At 40.3% G+C, this 24,088-nt stretch overlaps 1 protein-coding gene across 1 annotated transcript in view; it reads left to right on the plus strand.

Annotated features, from left to right (window-relative positions):
* Nucleotides 1-6,425: 6,425 nt before the first annotated feature.
* The window catches only part of STARD3NL (STARD3 N-terminal like), a 40,306-nt gene continuing 22,643 nt past the window's right edge, over nt 6,426-24,088 (plus strand). Inside the window, 3 exon segments of the mRNA XM_032237306.1 lie at nt 6,426-6,687; nt 6,690-6,724; nt 22,663-22,740. Coding sequence (XP_032093197.1) covers nt 6,498-6,687; nt 6,690-6,724; nt 22,663-22,740 — 303 coding nt within the window. The 5' untranslated portion in view covers nt 6,426-6,497.

Consider the following 24,088-nt stretch of genomic DNA (forward strand, 5'->3'; position numbering starts at 1 on the left):
GGCTCTTGATTACCTCCAGCAAGGGAAGGAGGGTCTGTGGGAAGTTCAACTTGTTTAATTGCTGCCTTCACATTGATGAGACTGGACGTGTCATTAAGCAGCTCACCACAGAAATGAGGCAACTCACTCATGTCCCAGGGCAGGAATGGAAAGGATTTGATTTAACCTCCACTTCTAACTCCTGGTTCCCGAAATTGCCAGGGTTTCACCCCTCTTGATGGAGAAATGGGCCACTGCAACGGTCCTGGCCCTGGTGGGACGCTCAAAAGAAGAACGCTCGAGCAAATATGTTGGGCTCATGCTTAATGGAGAGGAACCTGCCATTTATGAAACTACACAGTAATCTTAGGATTGGGTGAAGTTTCAATAGGGGGGAATGATACAGCATGGGTTGCACAGGTAAACCCACCAGTGGCTGGCCAGGTTAGGTGGTCTTAATAGAATGGACCTTATAAATTCATTTAGTTTGGCTTTTAAACCAGTGCCCTGGAGTCCCAAAGATGACTTTTAGCTGCAGTGAACCTTCTCCCCAACTTCCTCATAAGTATTACAAATGGGGCTGAACTGTGTGGCAAGACCCTGTAAAGTGGAGCCACAGGAAGCCAGACGTAGGTGAGAGATAGAACAGAGGTGAAAGCTGCTGACAGCTTAAGACGAAATAGGAACTTCTCTTTTTTATATTTCTCCTATGTACTTTGCTGTAACAGTCTGTGAACTTCCCCTTTTGAAATGTCATGCTTGTCTCGTGTATGGAAACGCCTTGCGAATGCACCGTGTGGAACACGGCATAAAAGTAGGATCCTGGGCAGAGCTCAGTTGAGTTCAGATGTTGGTGTGTGAACACGCTGAACTCGATGCATCCAATAAACCTGTTTCTCTCACTTTCGTGGTCTCAAGTCCTGCTCTTTCGTAAGTAGATTACTAACCACAATCTGCTGCTACAACTCCAGCCTCAGTCCACTCTTTGTGAAAGTCCCCAACACTTTTGAATGGCCTATTCTTGACAATCCTCTCCAGGCTGCGGTTATCCCTGCTGCTTTTGCACCTTTTTCTTCCACACTTTTCCCTTCCATATAACTTTCTATTAATGTGCTTTGATACAGCACTTAGGTAACATCCAACTTCTTTTGCAATTACCTTTTGTGGCTTTCCCTCCTTATGGAGTGTGTCAATGATGGTTTTCTGCATAACTGTCAGGTGAGCAGTCTTTCCCATGATTGTGATGCCTATTGAGAGACCATTTAAAGGCTCAGGAACACTTTGCAGGTGTTATGGCTTAATTAGCTGATTAGAGTGGGACACATTGAGCCTAGAATATTGCACCTTTTCACAATATTCTAATTTTCTGAGATTGTGGATTTGGGGTTTTCATGAGCTGTAAGCCACAATCATCACAATTATGACAAATCACAGCTTGAACTATCTTGCTTTACATGTAATGAGTCTATCTCATATATTAGTTTCATTTTTTAAGTTGCATTACTGAAATAAATGAACTTTTGCACGATATTCTAATTTTTCCAGTTTCACCTCTATAACTTAAAAAAAAAACTTCTATAGGATGATGTATCCTTAGTACTTCACTCCAGACAAGTTGTCAAGAATGTATAAAGGCACTTCAGATGAACATTGGAAATCTAAATGTAAAGAAGAGCCTTTTTATCATTTATGGTAGACGTGTGATAAAACAAAGAATTTTGGAGTAGAATTCATACCTTAATACAGAAAATTCTTAAAATGAATATAAACAGAAAACCAGAGACTTTTCTTTTGGATTTAATGAAAAAAGACTTGGAATTTTTTTTTGAAACTTTAATATTATACATGTGACTGCAGTAAGACTACACACAGAAATGGAAGGCCACCTCAATTCCCACAATGGAGAAATGGCTGCAAAACTGATGGCTAAATTGACTGCTTTGATCAAAGAAAATACAAAGGCTTTTATTTCTACTTGGAAACTGCTTTTAGACTTTGTGCTTGAGGTGGGAAAAATGAAATGTTGATTTTGGGTTTACCGATTAGATTGTTATAGAAATGGCTAGTTTAAACAATTATGTAAAAGTAAAAAAGCTGAGGTTTGATGTTAATATCTTATTCTATTGTACTGAAGTGGGTTGGAAGTCAATGCCTTTTTGTTCTTTATCCTCTTTTCTTTCCCCACTTTTGTCTTTCCCTTTTCCTTCCCAATCTTTCCTATTATTTACTTTTGTATTTTTTGTATGCTACATTATAAACTAATAAAATCTTTTTTTAAAGAATTGTCTAGGAAAATTGAAGCAAAAAACTGAAGCAAAAATTGATTTGTGGAAAAGTTGAAGTTCAGGTCTGAAAAGGTAGCTGAAGGAAAAAAAATGCCATTAAAAATCTTCCAATATACCTTGAGCGCAAGTTTAGCAGGGAGTCCCAATTAAATCCCAGGGCCCGGAGTGCACATATGCAGCACAAAGCATGGGGGAAAGTAGAGGTAGTCTATGTGCTTTCCTGACCTTCTTTCATAAAGCCGACTCACACTTTATTTTTTTTAATGTATTGTATTCTTCTATGATACCGTTTAAATTGTAGTGCAGACCCTTACAATGGACATTGAATTTTCACCATAACTGAAAACTCGCACAATTAGTTCATGCAGACAGAATACTAGCCTTTCAGCGACAAACCACCTCTACGGTAAAAGGCTCCGAAGTTGAAGAGCCAAATAAAATGGAAAAACTTTCGCCCTCCGGATTCCCCCCACCCCCGCTTTCCTTTCGGATGGCCCCGCCCAGCAGTACCTCGCCCTTTGCTGGCACCGCCTTAGTGGCCGTCTGACAATTAGTCGTTCCGCTACCCATCCGGCTCCTCCCTCAAGGTCTCCGGGCGGTGTGTTATCACCGCCAACCAGGCGTGTCCTTAATTACTGCTGGGCCGACGGATGGTGAGCAGCTGCTTGAGGTGGGATGACCTCCGCAAGCTTGGCCCGCCCTTGAGAAAACCAGAGGGGTGCGACCCGGTAAGAGCTCCCCCCACCCCGGGTTTGAAAGCCGCTGTTCAGCCACCTTCTCCCCTGGGGCCTTGTGAAGGCGCTCGGCTTCCACCGTACGCCATTCTTGCTGGCCTTTTCTCTCTTCCCGTTCCAGCACGTAATCAGTAAGGGGAGGGACAATTGTGACAGCCTCTGTCCTCTCTCCATGGGTGGTCTCGAAAGGAACTCTGAAGAGTGCGGAACTCTCTTCCGCAGCCCCTCGTCTCTTCTACCCGTCGGGCAATAGCAAGATATGGCATCCAGTGGGCCTACTTTGCCCCCGGTGCAGATATTTCCCAGTTTTTCCCAGTGCGCTGGGGATAACCTCTATCCAGAGAGGAAAGATCAGGCTTAGTTGCAGGAGTGGGGAGGAGAAAGTGTAAAATGCTCGTCTCGGATGCCGTCCAGTAGTGGTTGATGGGCTAAAAGCTTTTATTAAGTGGGTGAAAAAACGGCTGTCGGACGTCTCTGATGTGTTTTTACTGAACCAACCGCTGAATAGACTTCTTTTAATTTTATTAGTTGGCAGTTCTGACTATATGTTCAAGATACACTCTGTATATATTATGTGCACACTCTTAACAGGAAATTGGAACCAAGAATATATTTCATTCAGTCCTGTCCCTAGGTTTTGTTTGTTAGACTAAAGATTTTCTTTTTATAACTGGTCATCTAAACATCTAATGCTGTGAAAGATTAAGAACTTAAATCCAACTTTTTAAAAAAACCACAAAGTATCAGTAGGGACATAATCCAAAAATGTCAGAATAAAGTTGTAAGGAAACTGTTCTTAAAAAAATATGTATTAGATAACATTTACCATTAAAAGGGCAATCTTCAGTGCTGGAAGGAAGTTCCCTTTGCTCTGTAGCTTGTCCTGTCAATGTTAGTAGAGATGTTGTTTTCATCTAGGAAGTTCTTTGATTACATCACTCATTATCAAAAGCCTACTGACTGAGGATTATTACTTTTAAATTTTTATCCCGTCTTTATAAGTAACTGAAGTCAGCAAACATACATAATACTTCTTCCACCTACTGTTTTTCTCCCAACAACTATGAAGAAGGTTGGTCTGGGTGATTGGTCCAAAGTTTCCTAAGCCAGCACCTTAAGTACTACACTAAACTATAAAATGTTTTGATCATCAAAATTTGGATGCTTCACAACTGTTTCATATTTATAATAGTTGCAGTGTCCCAAGGTAATGTGATCACCTTTTGCAACCTTCTGACAAACAGTCAATGGGGAAGCCAGATTCATTTAACAACTATGTTACTAACTTAACTGTAATAATTCAAGTAACATCTGTGGCATGAAAGACCATAAAATGGGGCAGAATTCACTTAACAGCTGTCTCACTTTGCAGCATAAACATGGTTAACAATTGTGATAGTAAATTGAGGATTACCTTAGACCAGTGATGTGCGGTGAGGTTTATGGCTGGTGAGGCAAAAAGAAAGAAAGCGGCTTTTGGCCACTGTCAAGAAAGAGGCTTTTGGCCGCTCCGGCACTGTGTCTGCCATCGAGGAAAAACTTCCTTAGACCAATGGAAGACTTCAAAAGCAGAGAGGACCTATGGAAAGCTTCAAAGAATCAATGCTGGATGGAACCATAGCCGCCCTGCTGCCCTGTCGCTATGTCCCAAAGCCCTGGCCTGCTGCTATGTCCAAAAGCCCTGCTGCTATGTCTAAAAGCCCTGCCGCTATGTCCAACATAAAAAAAAGGTGCTAGCCCGCGTGTAAGCAGAGGCGGGTAAAACACACACACACACACCACACACAAATTACTTACAATAATACAATTACTTACAAATTACATTAATTTTGAATTCCTCCCCCTCCCTCCGACCCACATACCTTTCCCAACTGCCATTATGAAAATGTAAAAGGAAAAAGGTAAGAGCTGCTGAGATCAGACTGGATTAGCTGCTGTCAGAGTCCCCAATGGATGACTCTGCTTAACTGTTTAAAAAAGCCTCTAAAAAAAGGGCCCCCTACAGGAGGAGGGGAGAGAACCAAGTGCCTCATCTACATAAGGAATTTTTTGGCTTTTAACCCTTGCTTAACTCGGATCGAGTGATCATAAAGATAGACTAAATGAGGCAAGGTGGTTCTCTCGCCTCCTCCTGCAGAGGACACTTTTTTTAGAGGCTTTTTTAAACAGTTAAGCACTAAGCAGAGTCATCCACTATGACTCTGGCAGCAACTACCTCAGCCTTTTTCCTTTTAATTTTCTTTTCATGATGACAGTGGTGAGGCCCTGCCTCCCCTGACTGCATGTCACTGCCTTAGACTTACATTGTCATTTCTGATAACCCCTACTGGATTTTTGCTGTTTAATAGGGAGGGAACGTGTTATAGTTTAAAGAAACGGAGAAATATAGGATGAAGAGATAGTTGGTTTTATTTTAAGAGTGATAAATTATTTATGTTGGTTATATTTTTCCTCCCCCCCCCCCAATCTCTCTCCCCCTTTTCTGCCCTTTATATTTTCTTTACTGTATTTATTTTGTAGTTATGTAAATTTTTATTTATTCATTTTTTAATTAAACTTATATGCCACTCAGCTTGTTAAGTGGCTTAAGATATTCAATTAAAATGCATAATAAAACATTAAAACAATAAGTAAGGATCATAAATTTAAAATTCAATTAAAATAAAATTAACCAGGATGGAGAGTGAGGGTGTAAAGTGTGCAAGGGAGGAGACAGAGTGACATCTACTTCATTAATCACTCCCAAAATACCAAACTCATTGAGCTGGCACAGCCATGTCTTCAAAATTTCAATAAATTCTACTTGTACAATATAATCTCTAATAATAGGGAAAATGAATCTATGGCTAAATAAATAAACTTATGTGAGTCACTTATGTAAATTCTATGTTGCTTTGGAAAAGAAATCAGTGAGTTTATTTTTAAATATAAAAAATGATTTAACTTGCCAATATCAGAGTTTGGATTGGATTTGAACCTTAGAAATAAGAAAACAGCTTGAAATTAATTTAGTTATTAAGTTTATATGCCATCCATCTCATTTTCCAAAATATACCAGAATAAATTATTATTTGGAAACCTAAATATATTAAACTTTTTAATATTTATATTTTCTATCTTTAGTTTGAAAAGAGAAATGAACTCTCTTTACTTAAGATGATAACAGCATAATTTGTCCTACCCACTTTGTTGTATTAGGAATATTTGACTTACTCTGGAGTAATGTGGAGAGAACAATCATGCTTTATTAGTTACATCAACTTATTTTCAATCAAGAGCCCTCAACCTTTTTTTGCCATGCTGAGAAAATTTAAGGCCAAAGACTAAACTTCTAGAACACATTGGTTTTGGGATGTATATATTGCATAATCAAATTTTATTAGTAAAGAATAGACTAATATGATTAATTGTGGCATTTCTTTTGTAGAGAAATCTTCAAAATGGATTAATCTGGTAGTAATGTTGAAGCTGAAACAAAGCTGCTGTAACCAAACACAGGATGAGTTGGATGTCAGGCGATCAAGAAAACGCCCAAGGCAGCAATCTGGGTTCTCATCCTTCTTTAAGGGATGTTCATTCCATCAACCCAACACAGCTAATGCCAAGAGTTGAGCCCTATGAAACCCGGGGGGGAAAAGGCATTTCCGATGTTCGAAGAACATTCTGTTTATTTGTCACATTTGACTTGTTGTTATAATCTTCCTGTGGATAATAGAATTAACGTGAGTTCCTTTTAAAAGTAGAAATATTTTGAGAATTTGTGAAAGCAGGAATAGTGAAGATTGTTTCTTTCATTAAATTAGACTGCAGTCCTTTGCTTACTGAACTAGAACTAAATTTCTGGGACACTTCCCCCCTCCCCCAAATATACAGCACTGAGCTATTTGAAACAGTTTAAACATACTACTTATGTAACAAAATTAATCAGTCTCTTTAGAAGTGTTTGCATCATGTAAAAATTCTAAGAAAAGATACCACTTGAGATAGCACTTTAATTTTTTGTAGATCTCTGAATCTTAGTCTATATCAGATACTCTATCAAATACCAGATATGCTATATCAAATATAGTGAGTCCTCAATTTACAACCATTCATTTCGTATGTATTCAAAGTTATATTGACAGTGAAAAAAGTGACTTACAAAAGATCCTCACACAATGCAGCAGCCCCTACAGTCAAGTGTTGAAAATTTGAGTGCTTGTGACTAGTATCCATTTACAAAATTTGCAGCATATTAGGGTCACATATTAGGAACTTCTCTAACACAAAAAAATCAATGGGGGAAACTATTCACCCTAGCAAAAAAAAATCGCAAAATTGAGTTCACTTAACAACTGCCTTGCTTAACAACATAAATTCTGGTCTCAATTGTGGTTGTAAACTGAGTATTATCTAGAGCCGAAAGTCAGCTCTTAAAATATTGGGGAAAAAATAAGTGATTTATATTGTTGTTTTATGAATCAGCTGCTATTTAAAGATGGAAATTCTTTTGATTCTGAAAATGGAGCTGGCATATTAAATTTCATAAAATATTTTATTGTTCCCTTTAAGGAGGAACTGGGAAGGAACAAAGAGGAGTAATATAATTGAAAAATAAATGTAGGTACTGTTGAAAGTCTACTTGGAAAGAGGTTTAATTGGGGGTTTGATTTTCTTGGTATAGTATAATTCTGATTGTGTGACCCAGAGAACTATTTTGGTCTCTCCAAAATCTGAATTGATGGTTATTTGTCACCTCAGCTGTTGTTCAATGAAAAATTGATTTGGAGGTTGATGATTCTAAAATAAATAAATTTGAGGTTTGATTATGAATTCTTGGAATAATTTTATTGTAATCAGATAAGATGAGAGGAATTTTTGTGGCTTGTACTTACATATAATTGTATGTATGGTATACCCATAGTATACATAAGGGGAGCTAAAATAATGAAAATTAGAACATCACTCTTCTTTTTTACACAAGTCCATATTACACAAATCCAAGTGGAAAGATTTCTCCTTATTATTCAGCTTTACTTACTTTATTAATTTTTAAAGATTGACTATAAATTTGCAAAAATATAAGAATTGAGATTTATGCAAAAATATGACATGAAAATGGAAAATCTATTAATTTCTTAAAATATATACCGTGTTTCCCTGAAAATAAGACAGGGTCTTATTTTCTTTTTACCCCTGAAATAAGCACTTGGTTGGGGAGGTCTTATTATTTTTGAGGTGCAGTAGGTGGCGAGCGTGGTCACCTCATGGCTGCTACTGTGTTGCAATATTTTCTGGGAGGACTTATTATTCGGGGAGGGCTTATTTTTAGGGAAACGGTGTGTGTGTGTGTGTGTGTGTGTGTGTGTGTGTGTGTGTGTGTGTGCGCGCGTGTGTGTATGTTATATATATATATATAAATGAAAAAATAAAAGTGAAATGTCATTCATGCAGCATCAGAAAATCTCCAGAACTGTAAAGCCCACAAACTTGAAATTTGTCATGTATGTTCCTCTTGGCCTCTACATGCTCGCTAAGAAAGGATTTTTTTTAAAATGACCATCAGATCATTAATATTTTTTATATTATTATTAAATGCTCTGATGCTAAGGAGTTAGGCATTCTATTCCCCTTCCCCACCTGAAAAGAACTCTGTTCCAATTGCAACGTGGACATTAGGGTTAGGGTTAGGGAAAATGCTCTGATGCTAATGAGTTAGACTGAGGGAGAGAAAGGGATAAGATTGAAGAGGCCTCTGTGGAGCAAGCCTGAGGGAGAGAATGGGCATTGGTTCTTACATGATACGTTCATTCTCTGTTGAAGTGGAGACAGCAGCCAGACTGGGTTTCCTCCGTCCAGTAACCAATTGGACTGAGAGCAAAAACATACATGTGTCAAGCCCATGTCCTCTGTTTTTTTTTCTCTCTCTCCTCCACACAAAAAAGTTCTGAATTGCATGATGTACCCCAGGGTGGGGCTGGCTGCTGTCTCCACTTGAACAGAGAATGAGCATATCAGGTAAGAACCAATGCCCATTCTTCTGTGATCATGGAGACAGCAGCCAGACTGGGACATACAAAAGACTGGGCTGCCCACTAGGGTGAGGATACTAAAGAAAGTCTGTTAAGGCAAAAGCACTTGTTGCATCACCCTGCGCCCAAGAGCTGCATCAGCCGATGCATACTTGTCTAACTTATAATGATGTATGAAGACCATGGGAGATGGCCATGTGGCTGCCCGGCAGACTTCTTCCAATGTGGCTTGTGTAGACCAAGCAGCAGTTGTCATAGCACTACGTGTAGAATGAGCTGTAAAGTTTAGAGGAACCTGCAAGGACTGACGTTCATAAGACAGTTTAATACAGGCTCTGATCCACCGCCCCAGACTCGACAACAAAGCCTTATTACCCAAGGAGGCCCGGCGAAAAGATACGAAGAGAGCTTCCGAGTTACAGAACGAAGCGGTGTGGTCGATGTAGATCTTGAGGGCACTTCGTATGTCAAGAGTGTGCCACTTAACGCTCCTTCTCATGACAAGGAAACGGGCAGAAATCAGGCAAGGTTAACTCTTGACCTCTGTGGAAGCAGCTATTCATCTTTGGTATGAATGTCGGGTCCAGTCTTAAAACGACTCGGTCTGGATGGAACACGCATAAGTCATGCCTGACTGAAAGGGCAGCCAAATCAGAAATACGACTGGCAGATGTTATAGCCACCAAAAACAACATCTTAAAGGACAACAGTTTCAAAGAAGTGGATCTCATAGGTTCAAAGGGCGAGGAAGTCAGAGCCTCTAGGACACGAGGCATGTCCCAAGTCGGATACCTATGGATGGCAAGAGGATGCAGGTTGGATACTCCATGGAGAAATCTCTGGATCAAGGAGTGAGAAGGTAGATGGTCAGGGGCAAGACCGTCTAGGACAGAAGCCAAAGCGCCACCTGTTGGCGTAACATATTAGGGATAAGACCCTGATCAAGCCCCCTCTGTAAGAAGTCCAATATCTGTGGAATGGATGCTTTAAGTGGGTCAATAGTCTTGTTGGTACACCACAGTGCGAATGCCCTGCAGGTGGCATCGTAAATGCGGTTAGTAGAGCTTCTGCGTGATGCCTGAATAGTAGCAATGACATTGAGGGAGATGTTATCGGCTGTTAAGGCTTGCCACTCAATCGCAATGTGGTTAATTGTAGCCACTCGGGGTCGGGATGACAAACTGACCCTTGGTATAGAGACAGGAGAGACCATTGGATGTGCCATGGAGTGGAGATTGACAGAGTCACTAGATTGGCATACCAAGGTCTGCGTGGCCAATCCAGCGCTAGCAGCAATAGTTCTGCCTCCTGCTCCAACATTTTCCGAATTACTCTCTGAATGAGGGGAAGGGGCGGAAATTTGTACAGGAGACCTTTGGGCCAATGGCACCTGAGGGTGTCTACTCTTTCTGCCATGGGATCCATGAACCGCGAGTAATACCTGGGTACCTGATTGTTGTCTGCCGTCGCAAACAGGTCTAGGACTGGGAGACCAAATCGTAGTGTCGGTTGATGGAAGAGGTTCGTTGGATGCTCCACTCCGCCTGATCTATCCTGGTCTGGCTCAGCCAGTCTGCCTGGACGTTGGAGGCCCTGAGATATGCTCTGTCCTGAGAGATGACAGGTGAGATTCCGCCCACCATCACAACAGGTTGGACTCCTGCATCAGATGCCAGGAACGTGTTCCCCCCTGCCTGTTTATGTGTGCCTTGGTCATGGTATTGTCTGTTAGGACTAATATGTGGTGGTCCTGAGCCCTGTGTTGGAATTGTTTGAGGGCGAAGCGAACTGTCTAAAACTAGCCAATTAGCTTTCTTCGAAGGACCACTGACCCTGAGCCAGTAGGTCCTGCATGTTTGCCCCCCACCCCATCAGACTTGCGTCCGTCGTAAGTGTGAGATGGTCCGGATCCCTGAACAAGGTCCTTTGCAAAATTGCCGGGGATTGCCACCATTTGAGGGACTGTAAGACCTGACTGGGAAGGGGAACCCAGAGAGGGGAGCAGCTCCTGTCGGCCTTTTGATGGGGAAGCATGAACCATTGAAGGGTCCTGCTGTGGAACCTGGCCCATGGGACAACCCCGAAGCAAGACACCATCTTGCCCAAGACTTGGGAGAGAAGAAGAAGGGACGCCTTGGGTAGGCGCAGCACCTTTCTGACAATTTTCTTCAGACTGAGAATGCGGTCATTGGACAGAAACACCCTCCCCATCACGGTGTCTATCAAGACCCCAAGGTGAAGAATGCGAGTGCCGGGAATGAGGTGACTCTTCTTGAGATTCACCCCGAACCCGTGATTCCTCAGGGTGAGGAATGGTGAGAGCGAGATCCCTTTCTGCTTGAGTCGGAGACCTGAACAACAAGAGTAACAGAGAATCCGAACTGGAGATGACTTGATGTGGGTGGCTAGGACAGTCAGCATATTTGTGAATACCCTGGGGGCCGAGGGCAGTCCAAACGGAAGAGCTCAGTACTGGAAGTGCCTCGCCCCATAAGAGAAACTGAGATATTTTCGATGGTCTATGAAGATGGGAATATGAAGGTAAGGTTCAGTCAAGTCTACCAACATGAGGAAGTTGCCTTTCCTGAATCCCTGCAGGATGGGGTGCAGAGAATTCATTTTGAACTGCCAGTAGACAATATGGCGATTCAACGATTATAGATCCAAAATTGCTCTCCATCCCCCGGAATTCTTCTGTACCACAAACAGGCGGGAATAAAAATAAATACCCTTCCTGATGGGGAGGAACCAGTTGGATGGCCCAGATCGCCCAACAGGTGCTGAATGGCTGTTCCATCAGTGCCCTCTTGCGAGGACACCGAGAGACCGGGCATGGCACAAACTGTTCCTGGGGGATGGAGAGGAATTCCAGCAAATTTGACAGTTTTGAGTACCCAATTGTCTGTTGTGGTCTCTTCCCAGCGGTGGGCAAAGAACGCCAGGCAGCCTCCGATCAGAAGAGAGTCCAGATAGTCATTTTCGTCGTGAAAATTGGCGGTTTCTTCCTCCACGGTAAGACTTCTTAGGGGGGAAATGATGTGCGTTTCTGTTAGATCTGTCCTGGTGAGATCCCTGTCTGGGAGTGTAGGGCTGACGTTGCAGACAGGAGAATGATGTTCCCCCATCTGCCGGCCGAAAGGGCGACCTGTAGTAAGGAGTAGGATGACTGTCCTGTTTTTTATATATGGATGAACAGACCTTGCGCTTCTCTTTAGATTCTGTGAGGTACGGATCCAAAGGAGTACCAAATAATTGGGTGCCACTGAAGGGGGAGGCTGCCAGGCGCCATTTGGTACGGACATATGCCTGCCAAAAGGGCTCCAGAAACCACAGTAGGGGATGAAAGTACTGCAACCAGTGCGTCCACTGGGGGAGGCTCAAGGAATTTGTTGAGTTCCAGTGAAATGTTATAGAGACATTTACCGAGGTTGGTTGGCTGTGGACCTGTGCCTGGGGAGTCCCACTGTTTCTGGATCACATTCAGGAATATCTTGGGAACAGGGATCACCTCTTTTTCCACAGTAGGTTTGGTGAATGGGGTACTGGGACCCTCAGTTGTAGTCATTTCTGCTGGTTTTTCCTGTGAAGTAGAAGCTGAAGCAGAAGATAGTAAGATAGCAGCTTTAATGGCCTTAAGCAGTAGGGACTTAAAACACTCGGTTTTAAATAATCCGGCAAAGGCCGGGGCATCTGGGGTGACCGCCTCGTCGTCAGACAGATCTGAATCCCGCAGATTATTTTGTTCACCACCAACTGAGGCCTGAGAAGTAGAAGCAGAGTGATCAGGTTACTGAGCAGCTGCAGAAGATTTATGCTTGTGGCTATGTGATGGAGCAGGTTGGGGGCGCTGTTGTAGGCCAGCAGCCATGACCTGTTTAATGGTTTCAACAATGATGGTTGCCATATCTGCAGGAGAGGTGTACATGGCTTGGGGAATCCCTGAACCATGCGCCATAGGGAGGGAAGCCTGCTCAAAGGTGTGTTCCCTATTGAGAGGGACATTAAAGAAATTGCCTCTGTTGTCAGGTTCTATAGAAGAAGAGGACTCAGAAGAAGAATATTCCCCATCTGAATCTGCCAGTGAAGGCAAGGGCCCATGGGAGGCAAGCTAGGTGGATCTAGGGAGACAACTTGGAGACCCTCGGGAGGAGGGGGGTGGGCTGGGTAGTTAGAACTTGTTGTTTTTGGGCTCTCTGAAATTCTTTCTCAAGAGCCTTCTGCCTTCGCTCTTCTGCCCTGGTAGTGGCTTTAGAGACCTTGGGATTTACCCCTGAGGAAATAGCCTCTTGCCTCTTCCTACTGCCCTTTGCCCCCGATTGCCCTGCCTCCTCCTATCCTCTATCTGCAGATATAGCTTGGTCAGTCATCTCAACCAACATAAATCAACACCACAATAAAGGTAGGCAACGGTTTCACCCGTTTGATGGCCAGGCACTCTTGATCGGGTCCACCAGGAATGATCCTGGGTCGCTGGGCACCTGTAATGGCTGCTGCAGAATTCGTGCCTTTTTTAAAATGGCTGACTTTTTTTCTTCTGAGGCTTTTCCAAGCCTCAAAATGGCCTCCGCTATCTTTGCGGGCTTTTCTGACCTGCAAAATGGCCACCAACATTCAAAGTGACCGGGTGCTCCACAGAATGGCCACTGATATTGTCTGAAACCGCTGCACATGAAAGGGCTGGTCGCGCGACTCTTCGAGTGCCCAGAGTCCAGAAATGCCTTGGAGAAACAGCTACGGAGCCATAGCTCATGAGCTGGCCGATCCGACTGCAAGGCAGGCATCCTGAGTGAAATCATGGCCACAGTCAGTCAGAACGGCTGAAGAGAGGCAGCCTGGAAGCAGTTTTGAATTTCCCTCCAATTTGGTCAGAAGAAAAAAATGATTTAAAAAGCCAATTTAAAGGAAAAAGTTTTGTAAAAAATCACCAATTAATGCTATAAAGCTAAAATTTGGAGGAGAGATCAATTCTCACTGCTAGTCCTGGTTGGACTGAGTCTGAACTGGAGAGGAGCCACAAGGGCCTGATGACATCATAAGTGTAGACTCAGTCCAATTGGTTACTGGATGGAGTAAACCCAGTCTGGCTGCTGTCTCCACGATCACAGGAGAAGGGAATATGAGAGGGTCAATGGGGCCAGCCTAAGGGAGAGAAGGGAGATAGGAGAGGATTCTTTGGGGCAAGTCTGAGGGAGAGAAGGAAGAGGAGAGGATCAATGGGGTCAGCCTAAGGGAGAGAAGGGGGATAGGAGAAGATTCTGTGGAGTAAACCTGAGGGGAGAGAAGGGGAGAGGAGAGGCTGATTAACATTAATTTTCAAGCTGTGCCAATTTATCAAGGCTGATCATATAGTTTTATAGTGGAACACAGGTATCCAACTAGTTATATATATTTGCAGGGTGGGTTCATTACTTATAACATGTTTAATTGTGACATTTAGTTACAAGATATGCAAAGATATGCAGAGAAGGAACTTTTTATGTTAACTGTCTTATTTACCGTGCACATACATACCTACACACACAAGATTTATGTTAGAATATGACCCGTTTAATTATTCATGTGCTTTGACTAAAAAGATCATTCAGGTAGTTATTTAAATCACACTTGTATACTAAAGATAACTTTTGACCACATCTATTTACTTTTTAAAAACATAACAATTGAGTAATTTATTATCTTAAATATATATGCATATTTCCCCCAAAGAAAGAAATAATATGGAGCTAATTATCCTTCCCACAAATTATACAACTCTACAATTTGTTTTCTCAAGTTTGTTTAGTGATAGGAATTCTGGATTCAGCATCATAAAATTTGAACAAGTTTTTATTGTACATGAGTAAAATGCAGAAAGCATAGTTCTTATTCAGTAACGTTTAACATTTGTGGTGTTTTGGAATGTTTGATATGCTGCTTAAGCATATTTTGCAATAATTAACAAGTTAATGGAATGTTGTGTAATTATAATACTATATTGTAGAAGTGGCTGAAGTTGGCTTGCCTAGGTATATTAGGATATAGGACAAAAAATAAGAACTGGATTTCTAAAAAGTAGTCTTTGTGCAAAAATTAGAAGAAAGGATTATTGATGATTTTGTAATATTTTAATTTGAAATTATACATTGTTAGTAAAAGAATACTACTACTCAGCTATTATTGCCATAAATTATTTCTAAAAGTAGATTTGGTATAAAATCATTACAATGTGCAGTGGGAAGGAGTTATATATGAAAATTCTCAATTCAAGTGCATGAGTCCTTTTCTTCCTTCAGAGAGAATTTTTTAAAAAAATAAATTTCATATATTTCATTATTTACACCACATTTTCAAACTTTACAGCGCTCCAGTATCGGTTTTGCTCATAATTGCATAATGGTTATTTCATTATTCTTATTTTCCAATTATATACATCACTGTTTATATATATTATATAAATATTTATACATCTATATTTTACCTTTTAGCTTTAAATTGTATCTATATTGATAAATACATATATAGTACCTTTTCACTTTAATTTACTCTTAAATAATATTTATGTATAATCTGGTACAAATTTGTATCATTTGTCCCAAATCATATAGTATTCCGTTTCTCCTCTGTCTTTCAATTCCATAGTTAACATGTCCATGTTGTAATTTCCTCTAACCCAGTGGTTCTCAACCTTTCTAATGCCGCGACTCTTTAATACAGTTCCTCATATTGTGGTGACCCCCAACCATAAAATTATTTTAGTTGCTACTTCATAACTGTAATTTTGCTACTGTTATGAATCGTAATGTAAATATCTAATATGCAGGATGTATTTTTCTTATTACAAATTAAACATAATTAAAGCATTGTGATTAATCTGCCAATCTTGATTTGGGAGAAGATCAGCCAGGCTGGGATTTTCCAGGATAAAACTACCTCCCTGCCTGCCTCCAGCAGCAGTTCGTGGTTTACATGAGTTTCACTTTATTAAGTTTACTTTTTTTACATTCCGTTCCCCACCCACCCACCCACCCAGTTTTTTTTTTCTTTCTTTCTTTCTTTCTTTCTTTCTTTCTTTCTTTCTTTCTTTCTTTCTTTTTTTTCATTCCTCCCTCCCTCTTTCTTTCTTTCTTTCTTTTTCTTTCTTTCCTTCCATTCCTCCCTCCCTCCCTTTTCTTTCTCTTTTTTTCTTTTCATTCCTACCTACCTACCTACCTACCTTCCTTCCTTCCTTCCTTCCTTCCTTCCTTCCTTCCTTCCTTTCTTTCTTTCTTTCTTTCTTTCTTTCTTTCTTTCTTTCGGATCGTTACAAGCAGGCGTGGGAGCACGTAGCAGTTAATTTGTGCGAGCAATCGATTTAACACAGATTAAGAAGTTGCCCTTTAAATGGGATTTTAAATGGAGGCTTAAGCTACATTGAACTGTGCTTCCATCCCGAGTGGAATTCCTCAGGACGGAAGGAATGGGTGGGCGGGGACTGTCCTCCCCTCTGGCCTCTCCTACCAGCCCTTCCCGAGGGCCAAAAAGCCTCCTAGCTCAGTTTAGCCCGCAGGACAGGATCGGCTGTGGGGGCAGCAAAGGCAGCATTCAGGCCCAAGGCAGCTTGAATCCTGGCATGCACCTACCTGGGCAAGGGCCTGTCCTGCCAGCTGAAGTGGGTGGCCCGACTGCCCACTGGTCTCCTGCTCTCCAGCCGCCTTTGAGCCTCTGTGCAGGCGGCTGGGTTGAAGTGGCACCACCAACCGCGCTTGCTTTGGAGCCGAGGCTGATCCACCACCCAGAAGAACCTGTCTCCCCCTTCAGCGCCTCGGCCTTTCCCTGGTGTGGAGACCAGGTGGGACAGCGTCTGGGTTGCGCCCGGAGCCGGGAGGAGGCTGCTTCGCCACCCAGCACTCTTCATGCACCTGCTGCTTCAGGACATGCTCCTGAGCATGGGTGATGCCAGTAGAGGTGGATGGTCTTAGGCGACCCCTATGAAAGGGCCACTCGACCCCCAAAGGTGTTGTGACCCACAGATTGAGAACCACTGCTCTAACCATTTCCTTATTTTGATCCGATACTTCCTGCCTTCTGGACATGTCCACCACATATGGAAAAATGTTTGTTTGTACTTACATCTCCTGTATTCCGTCGATCTACAGTTGCAAGAAAAAGTATGTGAACCCCTTGGGATTATGTGGAGTTTTGCATGAATTGGTCATAAAATGTACTCTGAACTTCATCTAAGTCACAACAATAGAAAAACACAGTCTGCTGAAAATAATACTACAAAAACATTAGATGTTGCCATGGTTTAATTGCACATAACATGTAAACATTCACAGTGCAGGGAGGAAAAAGTATGTGAACCCTTGCTCTTAATAACTGATTGACCCTCCTTTGGCAGCAATAACCTCAACCAAACGTTTCTTGTAGTTGCAGATCAGACCTGCACAACGATCTGGAGTAATTGTGGATCACTCCTCTTCAGGAAACTGTTTCAGTGTAGCAATATTCTTAGGATGTCTGGTGTGAATCGGTCTCTTAAGGTCATGCCACAGCATTTCAATCGGGTTGAGGTCAGGACTCTGACTGGGCCACTCCAAAGGGCGTATTCTATGCTGTTGAAGCCATTTTTGTGTTGACTTCCTATATGTTTTGGGTCATTGTCCTGTTGCATCACCCATCCCCTGCGGAGCTTCAATTGGCAGACAGATGGTCGTACGTTTTCCTGCAAAATGTCTTGATAAACTCTGGAATTCATTTTCCCATCAATGACAACAATCCGCCCAGGCCCCGAGGCAGCAAAGCAGCCCCAAACCATGATGCTCCCTCCGCCATGTTTTACAGTGGGGATGAGGTTTTGATGTTGGTGTGCTGTGCCTTTTTTTCTCCACACATAGTATTGTGTGTTTTTCCCAAACAACTCAATTTTGGTTTCATCTGTCCACAGTATATTTTGCCAGTAGTGCTGTGGAACATCCAGGTGCTCTTTTGCAAATTTCAAACGTGCTGCAATATGTTTTTTTGGACAGCAATGGCTTCCTCCGTGGTGTCCTCCCATGTACTCCATTCTTGTTTAATGTTTTCCTTATTGTAGATGTGTCAACAAAAATGTTAGCAGGTGCCAGAGATTTCTATAGGTCTTTAGCTGACACTCTAGGATTCTTCTTTACCTCATGAAGCATTCTGCACTGTGCTCTTGCAGTCATTTTTACAGGACGACCACACCTAGGGAGAGTAGCAAGAGTGCTAAACTTTTTCCATTTGTAGACAGTCTGTCTTACCATGGACACATGAACATCAAGGCTTTTGGAGATACTTTTGCAACCCTTTCCAGCTTCATGCAAGTCAACAATTCTTGATGGTAGGTCTTCTGAGAGCTCTTTTCTGCGAGGCATGGTTCACATCAGACAGTGCTTCTTGAAACCAATAAACCTACAAGAGGTGTGTGTTTTTAAAGGGCAGAACAGCTGTCAGCAACACATCCAATGTCATCACACTGATTGGAGTCAAGGTTGGCTCACTCCTGGCTCCAATTAGCTCTTGGAGACGTTATTAGGCTAGGGGCTCACATACTTTTTCCTCCCTGCACTGTGAATGTTTACATGTTATGTGCAATTAAACCATGGCAACATCTAATGTTTGTGTAGTATTATTTTCAGCAGACTGTGTTTGTCTATTGTTGTGACTTAGATGAGGTTCAGAGCACATTTTATGACCAATTCATGCAAAACTCCATGTAATCCCAAGGGGTTCACATACTTTTTCTTGCAACTGCATTTGGGAACATTTTGGCCAATCTTGCTGGGGGTAAATGCCAACGATAAAACATTTTATATAGATTTTCTTTATAGGCTGCCTACATTGTTAATTTGTAGTTTTCCACTCACAATTTTTCCCAATATTGCAATTTAATAATATAGCCAAAGTTTTTTGCCCAAATTATCATAGTTTCCTTGACCATTTCTTCTTTCATTTTAAATCTCAGGAAATAATTGTATGCTTTTATATCATTTTTTCCTCCATCCCCTGTATTATTTTATCAAGCTCTTGTTGTTCTTTATAGAAGCCATAAATCCTTTTTATATCTTGTCTGAATTTGTAAGTATGGCCACCAATGTATCTCTGTTCCTTGATATTTTAGCTCTGGATCTGACTTTAATTTTCCTTGATTATCTAATAGGTCTTTATATCTTACTATCTTATTTAAGTCTGGTACATTGGGGTATATCACTTCCTCCATGGTTGATAGTCAAGTCGGTATTTTCGTATAATGGTTTCTCTTAATTTCTCCCCAAACATATAGAAGAGCATATCTAACTTGGTATCTCTGAAAATATGCGTGTGATTTATGTTTCCCTTCCCTGATGAATGAAGGCCAGTCTAATTGCAGATCATTGTCCTCTATTATCAAAACCCTTTTATTTTTTAAATTTATCTAATCTTTTATCCATGTCACAGCTACTGCTTGGTAATATAGTTCCCACTAAGAGAAAGATGGAATAATTATTTCTGCTGGTATCTTTTATATGTTGATTTTTTAAATCTAAAGTTTGGTTATTATTATGTATTTAGTTTGTATGGTTGCCCAACTCAAAAGAACTTCCCTGTTTGTGATTCAGGACAGCTAAGTAAGGTTAAAACAAATTTAAAAAATATCCAACAAAAATAAAATCAACAATAGGAAAATACATTAGTGCAGCCAAAATAATTTCTATGAACCATCACAAAACATGCTTATCACTTTTGTCCAATACCTAGGAGAAGAGCCATGTTTTTCAAGACCTTAGGAATGGTAATTCAAATCTCAGGGAGCATACTAGTTTAAAAGGCAGGCACTACCATAGAACTTACTAGGTCTCATAAATACTGTTGTATTTTGGATCCTGTTGGATCTTCTGGAATAAGCAAGGATAAGTGAGTCTAGGTTATAAAGTGCTTCATGGTAACCATCTTGAATTGCCCTTGAAAGCCTTTGGGGAGCTAGTGCAGCTCCCAAAGTAGTAGTGTTGCATGGACATAGCATGGAGGAGTAACACTCTATCCAGACTTAAAGATGGAAGGGCCACTAAAATATATTAACTACTTTATCTTGCTACAGTTTGTTTCCCCCCCCCCCCATCTAGACTACCATACCCTCCAAACAAATTTGATGTATCACTTGGTTGGCAGGTAAAGATAGACATAATTATGTAGCTGGACATAATTAACAATGTGATGGAACATATCCATGCTAACCTTATTCATTTTAAATAGAATGAAAAGAGTAGAAAGCTCTGAAGAATCCAAAAAGCCTCTATAAACATCCCTCACCTCTCACCACAATTCCAGTTAGAACTAGTTGTATAATGAGAAGGCCTTGAAATGGACCCTAACTCCTAAGCTGATCCAGAAGGATATCATCATTTATCATATTTAAGATCCCTGAGAAAACAAAGGGAGTCTCCATGGTGGTTGTGTCAGAGATCATCAAAAATTAATGCTGTCTCAGTACTGTATCCTAATCTGAAACTTGATTGGGACTAGATAAGCTTCATCTACCAGGGTAAGTTGACGCTATATCCCTTCTCAAAATCTTATAAAAGATATAGCCTTCTGAAAAATATTATATAAAAAGAGAAAGTTTTTATCCAGTAATGTTGGATCTAGTGATAGTTTCTTGAGGAAACTATCTACCCTCTCTCAAGGATGCAACATCCCTCACCTGGATCCAACTATGTATCATTTCCCAGGAGGACTTAACCCACCAGAGCATACATGGATCTAATGCAGAAGTGGCCAACACCAGAATCGTTGGGGAAAGGGCAGAACATTTTCCAGATGACTAAGGCACAGGATTTATACTACGCTTTAAAAACCAACAAAATGTCACTTTACATTTTATAAAGTAGTGAACCAACATGTCTATTGAGTGTTAAAATGTTGCATATATTTATTTCTTCCTTACTTTCTGCTCCCGTAATATTTTTTTCCATTTGTGGTACTTCAGTTTTAGTGTAGATGGTACTTTTCTTGGCTTCCTAGTAGATACCTGAATTTATAGAGATGGCTTAGTTTGATTGGAGAAGTTTCATTTGGGTTTTTATTATATCATTTACAATTTTGATAACTGAAAACATATTTACATATATTTTCTGTTATACCACTAACCATTTAAAGCCCAACCCAAACAAAATCCAAGCATGTGCTTTCCACCTCTGAAATTGAAATACAAGGGAAGAATTGGATATTACATGGCAAGGGAACCGACTACAGCACTGTCCAATATTGAAGTATCATGGCATGACATTCAATAGGACATTGTCTTTTAAACAGCTTTACTTGAACATTAAGGCAGAACAATATTATCAGGAAATTGATAAATTACATATGGGCAGCTCATCCATCTACATTACGCACATCAGCTTTGGCCTTGAGCATCTCTGCAGCACAGTATGCTGCTCTAGTATGGGGCGCATCTGCATCTGCAAAACAAGTTATCGCAATCAAAAAGCAATATTTTTAATAGCATGCTAAAAAGCAGTATGCTTAGTGACAGGTTGTTTCAAACCTACACCAATTGACAAAATATATCCTCTCACAGGCATTGCCCCACCTAAGATCAGGAGAGAAGTAACAGCAGATGCTGAAAGAACTAAGCAAGAGATGCTTAACATCCTTTGAATGGTCATATGCCACAAGCCCGCCAACTCAGATCTATTAACAGCTTTATGGCAAAAACAAACATTCTTGAAGATGCAACAAGAACAAAATTGAATTAAAAGATGGAGGAAGGAGACCATTGAAGGAAGGAATAACGTTAAAGTAGGATATGGCTGAAAGATCTGATCTCCCTTATACTACTTGGAGGCTCTTCATGAATAACAATGTACTTTGTGAATGTGGAGAGATATAGAGCCCGGCCCATCTGCAGATATGTCGGCAACTATCAAAAACATGTATTGATAATTACTTATTTTTGGTCAACAAAGTTAGTTCTAGATACGGAAGAAGAAATATAAATTTTCTGTTAAATGTTATCAGAGGTTCTCCTGATACATAAAAATTGTCAGAAAATAGATATCATTTTGTGTTTATTTCATTTTTTTTCATAAAATCTTCCAACATGCAATGTTCCAGCATGAAAAAATAATCACTTTTCTGCTCCAATCATTTAATTAACTAGGATCAGTTTTGAGAATATTTCATTAAATAATTAAGGCTCATTAGAATTAATTTACACTCTTAAATCTTACAAACTTTGACTCACTTCATCATAATGAAGCTTGCACTATGTAAGTTCCAGAGATGCAAATGCCTGACTGAAAACTCTGAAAATCTCCACAAAAAAGTCATTTATTCTAGAAAAATTACAGCAGTATTTCTTAAATTGACCCACAGTTAGAAAAATAATCTTGAAATGGAGAATACAGTAGTGAATTTACTTAAGCATACCATTCTGTCAGAATCAGTTCAGGAGCAAAACATAAAAACATCCAAGTGAAACTCAGAACAGCAGCTACAGATCTTTAGACTTCACTCAAAAGAAATATCAAGATTTCAATAAATTCTGTGTAGTATTAAATATTAATTACTTTGGACTATATTCTTAGAATTATGTAACCGCTATCTTAAATTTACCATTGCAGAATGGAATATGTTACTAATATATGGTTGAACACATAAGGTGTTACTGACTAGTTTAAATATTTCCTTTAGGTAAATGGTGGCATTGAAAAAACACTAGAAAAAGAAGTTCTGCATTATGACTACCATTATTCATATTTTGATATCTTTGTAAGTATTTTGTATTTTTGCATTTTAACTATTGTTAAAAAATTAATTCCTCTGCTTAATCTACAATAATTTAAAAATAACAAGAAATCTGAAAGAATAAATAGCTACATTAAAAAAAATTGATTTTCAGCACTATAGACAGAGGAATTCATATCCAGGACTCTATATTGCATTTTGTTTACAATTTACCATTAAGCTTTTGTTTTAACTGAGTAAAACTTGGTATCTGACAAGTTTTCCATTGATTTTAAACTTAAAAATATCCCATGAAGCATCCCCCCACCCAGATTTCTAGTATTGAAATAATTAAAAATAAAAGAGAGAACAAGTATGGGAGAGATGAGATGTGAATCTCAAATCTCCCAAGAGATTTATAGAATTTTAACAAGAATTTTTTAAAAAGCTAGTTAATAAGTGAAAAAAATGTATTGTTTTACTCAAACTTGACTTCTGGAAACTTCATGGGAATATCCATGTCATTTTTTTTGGAAAGAGCAAAAGTAATTTGCCATTGTCGTCTTCTAGTCTAGCCTGTATGATAAGTTAATAAAGTCAGAATAACTTTTTCTTTAAATTATGTTGCTGAATTGAAATAAAGTTCAAGACTGAATTAAGATTGACTTGAAGTAATCAAGAGTGGATTTAAATAAAGGATATTTAAATTCTGTTTGGTTCTCCTTATACTAACACATTATAGCAGTGATGGCGAACCTGTGGCTCACGTGTCACAGGTGGCCCGCAGAGCCATCTCTGTGGGGATGTGAACTGTCTCCCCGGCACATGCGCACATGCCTCCTGCCAGCCAACTGGTTTTCGCGTCACTGCTGCACATGCAGGGGCACATGTTGGTGGGGTCATGCAGATGGGGCAGGGTGCATGTGAGGATCACGTGTGTGTGCGGGAGTGGGGAAGCATGGGGGTCATGCGTTGATTGCATTATGGGTGCACACTTTCGGCACACGATGACAAAAGGTTAGCCATCACTGCACTATAAAAACCATCATTTTAAACATCACTTTTGTGCCAGCATCTGATTGATGGATCAAAAGTTTTAGTTTAAAAAAAGCAATTCAATCTGAACCTGTGGTTCATGATTTGAGGTCAGGGAACTAAGAAACCTGACAACTGACAAAAAGATAAAGATTGGGTCTAACATTAATGCTAAATGTATCAAAAAAATAATGGACAACAAACTAATGACGCAAGCAATCCATGATATTAGGGAAGTAAATTGAGGGAGCAAATGTTGATGTACATGTACAAATGTTGATAGGAAAGATAAAAATTGTAGTACAATGCATGATGAAAACTGTTCCAAAATATATCATTTATTAGTTATTATAATATG

This window comes from Thamnophis elegans, chromosome Z, assembly GCF_009769535.1.
Source record: "Thamnophis elegans isolate rThaEle1 chromosome Z, rThaEle1.pri, whole genome shotgun sequence".
Taxonomy (NCBI): Eukaryota; Metazoa; Chordata; class Lepidosauria; order Squamata; family Colubridae; genus Thamnophis; species Thamnophis elegans.